The 12,827-nt window shown below is 43.9% G+C and overlaps 1 protein-coding gene across 3 annotated transcripts in view; it reads right to left on the minus strand.

Moving 5' to 3' along the window:
* Positions 1-12,827, minus strand: part of PHF19 (PHD finger protein 19) — a 43,067-nt gene that overhangs the window by 23,930 nt on the left and 6,310 nt on the right. For all 3 annotated transcript variants that reach the window (XR_009759753.1, XM_061604011.1, XM_061604010.1), the window contains exons 2-4: positions 3,013-3,208; positions 1,501-1,582; positions 163-258 (exon numbers count right to left, since the gene is read on the minus strand). Coding sequence is in view for 2 of the 3 variants with exons in the window: in XM_061604011.1 (XP_061459995.1) it covers positions 163-258; positions 1,501-1,582; positions 3,013-3,192 (358 nt within the window). In the remaining variant the exon portion in view is untranslated. The remainder of the gene's footprint in view (positions 1-162; positions 259-1,500; positions 1,583-3,012; positions 3,209-12,827) is intronic.

Below are 12,827 nucleotides of genomic sequence, written 5' to 3' on the forward strand. Positions count from 1 at the left end.
AGCAGGATTAAAACACTTGCAGCAAATAAATGAGAGCCCCCCCCCTTTTCAAAATGAAAATGCTACAGCAAATTTGCTAAGGGGCAAGGGCGTTTTCCTTGCTGCCCCTTTTCTGCCTTGCCTCCACTCCCACCCAGGAACAAACCAGGGCATGCATCTTACCAAGTCCACATTTCCCGCATATCAAGATATCGTTCAGGGGCCCCGTCGTCATTCCCAGGCAGATGTTACACTTTGGCTCTTCACCGGGCAGACCAGCTGGACGAGGGAAAGAAAGTCAGCAACATTCAACACAATTTATCTTGGAAAAGGGATGGAAATGGTCTGGCAAGCCTGGCCTGGATGTCACCAGAGCAGCGTGATCGCTATCTCACAGCCAAAGATCAAGCCCATGCCTAAAATAATGAGCCTTTGCTTTTTCTTGCTGCCGTTCACTTGTTTTGTGGATATGCCTGCCACCCTAAGCTCCTTCAGGAGAAACGGCGGGAGATTTTTGTTGTTATGTGCCTTCAAGTCGATTTCGACTTACGGCAACCCTATGGATCGGGGACCTCCAAGAGCATCTGTCGTGAACCACCCTGTTCAGATTTTGTAAATTCAGGTCTGTGGCTTCCTTGATGGAACCAATCCATCTCTTGTCTGGCCTTCCTCTTTTTCTACTCCCTTCTGTTTTTCCCAGCATTATTGTCTTTTCTAGTGAATCATGGCTTCTCATTATATGTCCAAAGTATGATAAATTCCACAAAGAAACAGCAAAGGAGCCTTCCGCTGAGGTCCCCTTCAGATGCCCTACATGATGATTTGGGCTCGTGATGGTATTGAGGCAGTTATACGCAATCCCTGCAAAAGGTTCAGGCTGGACTGAGTAAAAGACAGCTTCCTACATTCCTGCATTAAACACACCTGTAAGTTGGGAACACATGGAACACAGGACGCTACCTTGCACTGAGGCAGACCATTCATCAATTTTAGCTCAGGATTGTCTACGCCCCTGTTCTTCAACCTTGGGTCCCCAGATGTTCTTGGGACTACAACTCCCATCAGTCTGCTTAGCCACTGGTCAAGGGATCATGGGAGTTGTAGTCAAACAATATCTGGGGACCCAAGGTTAAAGGACAATGATCTACACTGACTGGCAGGGGCTCTCCAGAGTTTCAGGCAGGAGTCCTTTCAACTCCTACCTGGAGATGTTGGGGGCTGATTCTGGGACCGTCCACAAGCAAGGCAGATTCTCTACCACTGAGCTACGGCCCTTCAAACCTAACACACCAGGGAGGAGCTCTGGGCAAGAACTGTTTGTTTTGAGGGGCTTTTATTTTTATTTTTTTCTTTGCACTTGCAAGATGTTTTGACGTGCATTCCAAAATGGCACATGCGCACAGCTTGGTATGGCACAGTTTGCTCTACCCCGTCAGGATTCCCCTCTGACATTCCACTACCTGCCCGTGCAGAAGAGCCAGAGAACTTGCCCACAGAGGAGAGGGCTGGAGACTCACGCACCATGTTGGATGTCTTTCCAAAGAACCCAGTATTTGGAGTTGTCTTCAAAGGTCACCAGGCAACTCTGCTTAGAGCCGCTCACCTGCAAAGAGGGAAAGGGAATGAAAAATAATGTTTTGAAAATCTGCAAAGAACAAAGGGCTATCCTGTGGTTCATGGAGGATAAGGCTATCCATGGCTACTAGCCCTGGTGGCTGTGCTCTGCCACCATAGTCAGAGGCAGGATGCTGGAGGCTGGGCCTGGCAACCAAGAGGTCTTCTGTATCTTTAAAAGTTGTGCAGGGGGAAGGGAGGATTCCACCTTGCGGTTTTTCCCATTACAGTGTTGCAAGAAAACCTGCACTTGGCTGAATTTTCTCTTCTTTTAAAGATACAGGATCAGTCTAAGGCCCTGAGCCTGGCAACCCCAGCCTGGACACAGGAGCGTCATCTGTAGTGATAACAGCCGTCAGTGGCTACTAGCCGCAATGACTGTGTTTTACTTCCACTGTTGGGGACAGGATGCCTCTGAATGCCAGTCGCTGAGAATCCCATGTGGGGAAGGCTCTATGGTCCTGCTTGAGGGCTTCCCATTGGGGCACTGGGTTGGCCACTGTGAGAACAGGATGTTGGACTAAATGGGCCTTTGGCTTGATCCAGCAGCCAGGCTCTTCTTACGTCCTTCTGGTTACTTTAGTCAGCAGTGGGAAACCTAAGATTCACAGAGGTAAGGCCATCAATGGCGACTAGCGACAATGGCTGTGTTTTACCTCTATTATCGGAACCAGCGTGCCTCTGAATGCAAGTTGTCGAGGATTTCTGGTGGGGGAGACCACTGTTGCATTCAGATCCTACTTGTAGGCTTCCACTGGGTCACCTAGTTGGCCACTGTGAGGACAGCACGCTGGCTTAGATGGGCGTTTGGCCTGATCCAGCAAGGGCTCTTCTTGCGTTCTTCAGTTTCAAATATTGCCTTGGGACTGCAGAGCTTTTAAGCCATTTTAGATCTCAGAGACTTCAGTGGGGGTGTAAGAGACATATGCTCAACATCCCATTGAAATCAACCGGATTTCAACATGCTTCCACTTTGATTTGAGTCGGGCACGGCCTACATACAGTATCAATAAAAACTGAACAGCTCACAAAGGTTCCCAACAGGATAAATGATGTTTTGCTGCTCTGTGGAATAGGGCCCCATCTGGACTATAGACTTAAAGCCATCTCACACCGTTTTAAACAAATGTTTAAAAGGTTTAATGTTTGTTATGAGCGCTGAGAGTTGTTAGGAAACCCTTGTTCCCTCATAGAGCTACAGGTCCCAGAGTGGTTTAAAACAGTAAAACCTGTAGCTCTCCAAGGGAAATAAGGGTCTCCACAAACGACAGTTCCCAGGATTCTTTGGGGGAAGCCGTGACTGTTTAAAGTGGTATGAGACTGCTTTAAATATACAGTGCAGATGGGGCCTATGGCAGAGCATTCATCATATAAGGAAAATGATTTTTTTTAAAATGAAGAAAAGAAATACTTTCTTACCCTCTTGATCTTCCCAAGGTAATAGAGCCCGTCAGTCCAACGACACAAAACATACTGTCCCTCCATCAACTTGACCATCAATTCTTGATGGCTGTTGTGGTTCTTGGTGGCCAAGTCCACCGTGGATTCCTGAAGATGTCTGGCGGCCGCAAAGACATGCCTAACATTGGTGTTCTCCATGGGCCTGGGGTGGGTGCTGGGATTAAAACATGAAAGAGAGAGATTTTTCTTGTTAAAGTCAGCTTTGTTGACATAGGTCAGGGGTTGCCAACCTTTTGGGGCAGGCAGACACTTTGGGATATTTGAGAAAGCGCCGCAGGTGCCAGTCACAAAATGGCTGCCGCGAGGGGTGTGGCATAACACAAAATGGCTACCACAGCTAAAACAGCAATGGAAAGAGACAAGATCAAGATCACAAGGTGGTGTGGGTATGTCCTACATCAGTCCCCCATCAATGGGGAAAAGGCATGCAAACAGCTTAGAGGTTTTCCACAATTGAACAATACATCCATTTTGTTAAATTGTGTTGTACATCAGCCTGCTAGCGGAATGCTTTCCTGAGGGAAATGTGCCGGGCACCATCATTGTCCATTTTTAAGCACCAGACTAAGCCAATGCTACTTACATAGGCCTAAGCGAGCATCTGCTGTGACTTTTGTTATCTTTCATTTGGGAGCGGTAGGACCTATCCTTTTTATTGTGTTGTCGGATGAGCATATTAGGGATTTGGTATTGTCTATTTTCTGGCTTTTAACTGATTTTATCTGTTTGTATTTTATCTTGTTAGGTCACTTAGAAACTGCTTTGTATAAAACAACTAGCATATGCAATAAACATTAATCGGTTGTATATAACTAAGTTCTGCCATGGGGTAGACACATGGACATTAATGTAGCTAAGTTAATCATGTCTATTAGTTTCAATGGGTCTACTCTGAGTAGAGCTAGGAACAGCCATAGCTGCCCTATATTGAGTCTTGCTCAGTATTACCTATACTGAGTGGCAGAGGGTCTCTGAGATTTCAGGCAGGGAACCCTTCCCAACCCTACCTGAAGATGCTGGGTACTGAAGAACAGAATAGTAGAGTCTGAAGGGGCATTTAAGGCCATCAAGTCCAACCCCCTGCTCAAAGCAGGAATCCAAATTAAAGCATCCCCAACTGGTGGCTGAAACTAAATTCCATAGTTTAATTGTGCACTGTGTAAAAAAATGTATTTATTTGAACTTGGGGCCTTCTTCATGGCTTCTACCAGTGAGCTACAGCCCTTCCCCAACTAACACTGGATGAAAAATAGAAAATGGAAATGGCCTGCCTTCAAGTCAATCCCGACTTAAGGCGACCCTATGAATAGGGTTTTCATGGTAAGCGGTATTCAGAAGGGGTTTACCATTGCCTTCCTCTGAGGCTGAGAGGCAGCGACTGGCCCGAGGTCACCCAGCGAGCTTCGCGGCTGTGTGTGGATTCAAACCCTGGTCTCCCAGGTCGTAGTCCAACACTCTAACCATTACGCCACAAGACCTGAATCAGGTTGTTCCCGTCGCCTGTTGTGCAATCTTTTTAAATTGGGAGATGTTGAGGTATGACCCGAGACCTTCTGCATGCAAAGCCTGTGTTAGAATTGCTTTTTAAGATGTTTTTAAAGCTTCTAAAAAAAAAGAGGTTTTGTTTTGTTTTTAAGAGTGCTTTTAGTGTTTTTGTTTGCTGCCACGGCTCCTTCGGGGAGGAAGAGCAGAATATAAATTTAAGAAATTAATAAATAAAGCACGCGCTCTACCACTGAGCAAGGGCCCCTTGTTGGAGACAGAAAGCTGAATGGGACAGATCTTGAATCTGATCCAGCGAGACAGTTCATATGATCAGAGACACCCATTAACACTAGAGTATACAAAGGCAGGGATGTAGGGAACCTGTGCGCCCCTTCCCAGACATTGCTGCATGGCAACTATCCGCCCCAGCCATGTTTGCCAACCATCACAGACGATGGGAATTGGAATCCCACATCTGGCCCTAGAAGCAGCCTGCCCGTTGTGTCACATTTGCCTTGACTGCATCATGAAACCACAGCCCGCTCGGAGCTCTTTTGGTCCAAAGAGCAAGAGACCCTGCCAATTTGCCAAAGGCATGCGCCACCCACGCCAAGATCTATTTTTATCTCACTGCTGGCTTTGGAGGCCTTTGCTCTGTGGAACTCAAAAGCCTGCAAGATCAGCTGAGCCAACAAAATATAATAGGTCACTTGCCTAAGGGATGCCCCAGCAGATCCGTTGCACAATCTGACAGAAGAGAACCCTGTGATCTGCATACTGCCAGCTGTTCAAAATCCAAAATCCAAGTGCCCAGGATGCTCTGGAGCAACGCCTGGGTGTCAAGATCTGCCTCTCTGAGTTCATGCTGTACATGTGGATAGAACTGCCCTCTCCAAAGTTGCAAGCAGTTTACTATCTGACAGGTGTGGAGACGGACTGGGGATGGAAAGATCGGTCAATTTCGGTTCTCTCAGTTCCTCAATTTCTCCAATCTTTAAATTCAGTTCTCCACATTTCTGCAGCAATTTGGAATTTAAAAAAAAAAAAACCTCATGAAAATTCTCCAGGATATTAATGCAAATTTCTCCTAATATTTTTGTAGGCAATTCTGAGGAATGCACACATTTTTGCAAGCCATTTCTCAGCACAATGGAATGCATTTCTGTATGTCATTTTCACTCATATACTCATTTTAATGGAGATGCATTTTTGTAAACCTTGTTTGGTTGTCGAACTGCATTGCAAAATTCGAATCAGGGCACAATTCAAAAGGCAGCTGTGCGCTGGTTCTCATATTGTTTCGGAAAGTGTGAATTTGATCAACTTGGCTTCAAAAGTGAACTGAATTGAAATTCTTGCCCATCCTTAGTGTGGGGGGTGCGGGAGCATACTTTGCAGGGAGCAGTGATGACAGGTCACTGGCAAGGGTTAACAGGAAACAGAAGAAGGGTAGTGTGGTTGCTCGACCCAGCCTTCCAATTTGGCTGAACCCCAAGGAGTCTGATTGGCACCTGATGTTATAAGTAGAAGAGCTACTGCTGGGTTAAACTTTAGTAAGGATCTGTGGAATGGGCACATACAGATACAAAAGGGGGTGCAGGAATTGCACACTTCCTGAACTTCTGGTAAAAGCTGGAAGCTGCCAACTGCCATCATATTAAAGACCTGCCTTTTTATATGTATAAAGCATTTGGCAAAGGCCTGGTTTGGGGATAAATTGTTCTCCATGACCAGATTTTATTGTTTTGTTGTTGTTGTTCTTGTTATGCATTGTACTGTATTTTGTTCTGCTATACTAAACGCATCCTCAAGCAGCTGTCCAGTGGAGCTTTTCCATATTGTCAGGGGTCTGTTGACATTAACTCCAGGAAATGGAGTTTTAGACCCTTCGGAGGCCCACTGTGAATTGTTTGCAGGGCACTTTGAGGGTAAAGTTGCTCGCCTCTGTAGCAATCTTGATGTCTCATCCACATCTACTGTAGTTCCCAGTGAGGCATCCAGTGCAACGTCTGCTGCAGCTTCTTGGGAACTGTTTCAGTTTATGCAGCCTGATGACGTGGACAAGGTGCTTGCAACAATGTGGCCAGCAATGTGTCCTCTCGCCCCTTGCCCTTCTTGGCTTATTAAAGCTTGCTGAGGGGGGTTAGACCGAGTGGATCCAGGGTGTGGTCAATGCATTGTTGCTGGAGGGAGTGGTTCCAGCTGCCCTGAAAGAGGCAGTGATTTGACCGCTCCTGAAAAAAGCCCACCCTGGACCCATTGGTTTGCAACAACTACCGCCCGGTCGCAAATACCCCCTTCCTAGGGAAAGTGATTGACAGGGTTGCGGCAAAGCAACTGCAAGTACTCTTAGATGAAACAGATTATCTTGGATTAAACCCAGTCTGGATTCAGGCCTGGTTATGGGACTGAATCAGCCTTGGTCGCCCTGATGGATGACCTTCATCGGGAGAAGGACAGGAGGAGTGCAACCCTGTTATTCTTACTTGATCTGTCAGCGGCTTTTGATACCATTGACCATGGTATCCTTCTGGGCCAACTTGGTGAGATGGGTGTTGGAGGCACTGCTTTAGATTGGTTCCGATCCTATCTCCAGGGTTGTTTTCAGAGAATAGCTTTGGGTGATTGTCTTCCAGCTCCCTGGCAGTTCTGCTGTGTGGTGCTGCAGGGTACCATCTTGTCCCCCATGCTGTTTAACATCTATATGAAGCCCTTGGGAGCGGTCATCTGGAGATATGGGGCAAGATGTCAGCAGTACGCTGATTACCTAGCTCTATTTCTCTGTAACATCTGAATCAGGAGAGGCCATGCAAGCCCTGGACCGTTGCCTGGTTGGTGGTTGGCTGGATAAGGGCCAATCAACTGAGTCTGAATCCTAGCAAGATGGAGGCGCTGTGGGTTGGTGATAATTGGTCAGTTGCCTGCTTTGGATCAGGTTGTACTCCCTCTGAAAAAACAGGTCTGTAGTCTGGGGATGCTCCTGGATCCATCTTTGTCGCTAGCGGCCCAGGTGACCTCCGTGGCTAGGAGTGCCTTTCACCAGCTTCGGATGGTAAGACAGCTGCGGCCGTTTCTGGACAGGATAGCCTGACCACTGTTTTCCATGCACTGGTAACCTCCAGGTTGAATTACTGTAATGTCCTCTTTGTGAGGCTACCCTTGAGGTTGGTCCGGAAGCTACAGCTGGTGCAAAATGCGGCAGCGAGACTGCTCATTGGAGCAGGGTATTGCCAACATATCATTCTGCTACTGAGAGAATTGCACTGGCTACCTACTAGCTATGGGTTAAGTTCATGGTTCTAGCATTGGTGTACAAAGCCCTATACAGCTCAGGACCAGGATATCTGAAAGACCGTCTTGGCCCTTATATACCCAGCCAATCATTGCACTCTGCAGGTGAGGGCCTCCTGCAGATACCATCTCATCAGGAGGTCCGTTCCACACAACATAGGAAGCGGACCTTTAGTGTAGTGGCACCGACCCTTTGGAATTCCCTCCCCTTAAATATTAGACAGGCACCATCTCTGTAATCTTTTCAATGCCTACAGAAGACCTTCCTCTTTTAACAAGCCTTTTAAGTAGAGACCTTATTCCAATCTGCATCTGTGTTGGATTTGCTTAATATATTTTTAAACCTTTTTAAAAATGTTTTTAAAGCTTTTTAAAAAAAATGTTTTAAAGATGTTTTGTTTTAATATGTTTTTAGTGGTTGTTGTGTTTTAATACATTTTAAAGTCTGTTTTTATGATGTTTAAAGTGTTTTTAGTGCTTTTGTTTGCCGCCCTGGGCTTCTACTGGGAGAAAGGGAGGGATATAAATCAAATAAATTTAAAAAACTAAATAAATAAGTAAGTTGTTTAGCAACTTTGGGGGTCCCTTTAGAGACCAAAAATGGGATAGAACTATAGTAGGTCATAGCCAACTAAATTCTACTCAGAGTAGACCTAGTGGGTGGTATTCAAAGAGTAGACCCATCAAAATGAATGACCATGACTAACTTAGGTCCATTCATGTCAATGAGTTTATTGTTAAGTAGGGCTTAGTTGACTACAACCCATTGAAATTAATGGATCTAAGCGAATCATGTCCTCTACTTTCACTGGGTCTACTCTGAGTGTAACTTACATTGGCTACAACCCATTGGGTCTACTCTGAGTAGATTCTGCCAGGAAACAGGCTCATTGGGTTGTATCCAACTAAGTTCTACTCAGAGTAGACCCATCAAAATGGAAAGTCGTAAGTTAGTCATGTCCATTAATTTAAATAGGCCTACTCTGATTAGGCCCAAGATTGGATACAAACTTATTCTTATCATTCATAGTTTTAATGGATTTTTATTTAGTTGGCCTGTTTACCCAGGCATCTGATGGCTGAAGGGAAATGTTCCTGGCAACCTGGAGATCACTGGATGGAAGGGTGTTTTTAAAACTGCAACTGTGTTCCAGAATGTTTGCAAACTGATTTTAGAATGCTCTTCTTGCTGTTCAATTGTTTTGTTACATTTGCTTCCTGGACTTCTTCAGGAGGAAGGGCGGAGTATACATTCAATATTACTGTCGTTATTGTTGGCTGTCTTGGAATCATCTTTACACAGACTATAAATTGTGATTCCATAGATTAAATAAGTCCATTTCACATGTTTTGCTCAATTGCAGTTATTACAAAGGGGCCAGAAAAGACCTAATACACCCTGTTACGCAGTCTTTCCAGGACGCTTTTCTGAGTCCCTTTTGACTGTTTTACTTGAGGGCTCTGATAAGGCAATAACTGAGCAAGTGGCAAAATTTCTGAACTTGGCCATCTTGACCAGACCCTGCAAGATTGCTAATGGTAATTAAACTAATTGAGTTGCTTTTGCTGTTTGTTGTAGTCTTTGCTATCCTGTAGTTTTTATCTCGTAATACTCAATACTATGTTCTGTATTTGTGGTCAGTTGACTGTAAATAAAGATTGATTGATTAAATAAGCTTATATAAAAAACGGACTTCCGGGAAGGGTGACTTCGCTTGTGCCTGCTTTTGAGACGGGCTCCCGCCTCAAAAGAAGCTTATTCAGATATAAATCAGTCAGAACATTTTTTTTTTGACTGATGAAATTTCTCCCGGGCAGGGAGAAACGTAGAGATCAACCTCAAAAGCCTGTTTTTGTTGGGAGGACTGGATTTCATTAATTTATGAGAAAAGGTCCAGCCAGCAATGCCGGACGGACTTCCGAACAAGCTCTATCTGATTAATGCGATACGTTTATCTTTTCTTCAAAGAGAAAACGGACTAACAGGTAAGCACCCTTCTTTCTATTATTTTTTTTACTTGGTTTAAATTGTTGCAGCAAAAAGAGATTTGTCAAATGAATCAGCTTTAAAGAACTTCTGGGTGAGCTATAACTCTTCTCTGTTATTCACGAAATTAACAGCTTATCTCTGTTTCTATTGCAAAAAGCTGTCCTGGAAGTGCATTCTAAAGATATAAACAGAAGAGGGATTTCTATTCCGAGGAACATTATATTGTCTGGGACTATTCTCTTTTTGGTCTATTTTATTTTGACGAATCTGCTTCTTCACGACGCCACTAACTGTTTTGATGCTGGGAACTAAATTTGTTTTGTGTTCTTGAACATAGAGAGATAAGGCAGGCTGCTCTGTTTATACTGTGATGTCATCAAGCCTGGAATATTAACCCAATTGTTGCTGAAATAAGAAGTGGTTCTTCTTTATTTTTGTTTTGTTTTCGTGGTTTTAAAAATGGCAATCAAGAAAGTGGCTGAGAATCTGGAAGTAATTATGTTTCAGAAAATAATGGATGAGATTGAGATAACGAAACAAACCCTGCGACAGGGCAGTAAGGAGCTGAAAATTGAACTGAGCAAAATGACGCAGGAGCTTAAAGAAACAGGGGATCCTGTGAGAGAGGAGAATGAGATCAGAGATGAGAAAAGAAAAAATAAAGGGAAGATACAAGCCCTGGAGATTGGAACAAATGTGGAATTGGAAAAAGATCTGGAGTTTATGGATATTAGAAATAAAATCTACTGTTTGGAATTTAATGTTATCTCTGAAGAAATTAATGAAGATATTAGAGATAAAGTTATCAATGGCTTGGATAATCTTCTGGACTGGAATGACGTGATGGAGCTTGATATAGAGAAAATCTATGGAATTAACTGCAGCCATGTGACAATGGAAAAACTCTCAAGAGATGAGCCAGTGCATTTTGTAAAAAAGAAGAACACAGATATGACTTTACAACAATATTTCAGCAACTTATTCAGAATTGATGGCAAGAAAATATTTGGGATAGAGGAAATTCCCATCAGACTCTTATTATATGACTATGGCTATGACAGCAAGATTATTATGGAATACTGATAATGGAAGATTGGACACTGAAATTACTGGACTTAACAGGACTATTGAAGATGGAAGATGGAATTAATATGGATAATGGAATAATGGCTATTGAAATTATTGGACCTAACAGATTTTGATGAGATGGATTAATCGATATGTTTATTTGGACTATGGTTATGACAATAAGATTATTATTATTATTAACGAGATGGATTAATTGACATGTTTATTTGGAGAAAAATTGATAGATATATTTCTTAAAGAATTGAAACCTCTCTTTGACTTTTTGTGGAAAGAATAAAGTAATGTTTATGAGATTTGATGATTAATTAAGATAACTACTGGAGGAAAGTGATTTTATAATATAATTTAAGAGACAGGATTGTTATATATTGTAGACCTACAACTGATTTGATCTGCGACAAATGGGAAGTCAACATTTTATTTTTTTGTTTAATCATTTTTGTTTTGTTTTGTTTTTTGTCTTTGAATGTTTTATGATTTTGTTTTGTATGTTTTATGAAAATTTGAATAAAAATTATTGTAAAAAAAAAAAAAAGCTTATATAAAAAACATCTCTGTGCATGGTGCGTTACGAAGAACAGGTTTGCGGTCCCTGCCCCTAGGGGCTTGCAGTTAAAAAAAAAAAAGAATGTCAAGGAGACAAGAAGGAAGGAAAAATGAGCGGCTAACGTAAAAAGGGAAAGAGCGTGCGATTGTTTCTGTAAGTGATGATCTGATTCGGTATAAGGCAGGCTTCCTAAGCTTGCTTCTTTCAACAGGGATTCCTCCGCTTTCGCCAGCTGAGGCAGCCAGCACCACTTAGCAGGAGGATACAGGCAGCGCAGTCTGTTGCTTGTTAAATCAGAGTTGGAGACAGAGGTAGGCCCCGTGCCAAGCGAGCTCATTCTGCATTCAGTTCCAAACTATGAGAAACCGCCTTTGGTTTTCCAAGAATAAGGTCTGGAGTTCATTGAGTTTGATTGTCAGCCCCACGATTATACAGCACACAAACCCCGGAAGACTAAAAAAAAACACACACACATGCCCACCTTTTCCAGGAAGCCTTTGGCAGGAGCCCCTCAATATCCTCATGTCTCACTCTAGCGGCTCACGGTTTCAACCTTGATACGACTGTCAGTTTCACACCGAAAGAGTTCTTACCAGAAAACAGGCACAGGGGACCTTTGGCCCTCCGGATGTTGCGGAACTACAACTCCCACCATCCGTTGGCCAGGCTTGCTGAGGCTGATGGGAGTTTTAGTACAGCAACATCTGGAGGTCCAAAGGTCCCCCATGCCTGCCTTAAAAGGCGGGTGCACATTTACAAATTAAAAAAAAAAGATTAACTGAATCAAAGTACATAATAACTGAAAGAAATGCTTATTCCTCACCCCCTTTTTACCCTCCCTCCATTTCTCCCTCCTTCCTCCACCTCCGTTATCAAGTTTTATATTGTAAAGTTCTCAAGGCAGGGACCTGCCCACCGATGCTTTTGTAAAAGGCCACAGGAACAGAGGCAGCTGCCTTCCACCGAGTCAGACCATTGGTCCATCTAGGTCAGTATTGGCTACACTGACTGGCAGTGGCTCTCCAGAGTTTCAGGCGGCGGGGTTGAACCTGGGACCTTCTGCATGCAAAGCAGACGCTCTGCCACTGAACTCTGGCTTTTCCTGATGAACACAGGGAGCTGCCTTGTACCTAATCTGAAACCTTGGTCCATCTAGCTCAGTACTGTCGACACTGACCGGCAGCAGCACTCTAGTTTTTCAGGGTGGGGCACCTGGAGATGCCGGAGATTGAAACTGGGACCTTCTGCATGCAGAGCAGATGCTCTGCTGCTGAGTTAAGGCAATGCCCATTGATGGCACTCTCTAAACAAATAATGGTTCCAAGCAATGAAAAGAACAGAGAAAGGCACGGTGGGTCACCGCTGCTCACC

Source organism: Rhineura floridana, chromosome 20 (genome assembly GCF_030035675.1).
Source record: "Rhineura floridana isolate rRhiFlo1 chromosome 20, rRhiFlo1.hap2, whole genome shotgun sequence".
Classification (NCBI taxonomy): domain Eukaryota; kingdom Metazoa; phylum Chordata; class Lepidosauria; order Squamata; family Rhineuridae; genus Rhineura; species Rhineura floridana.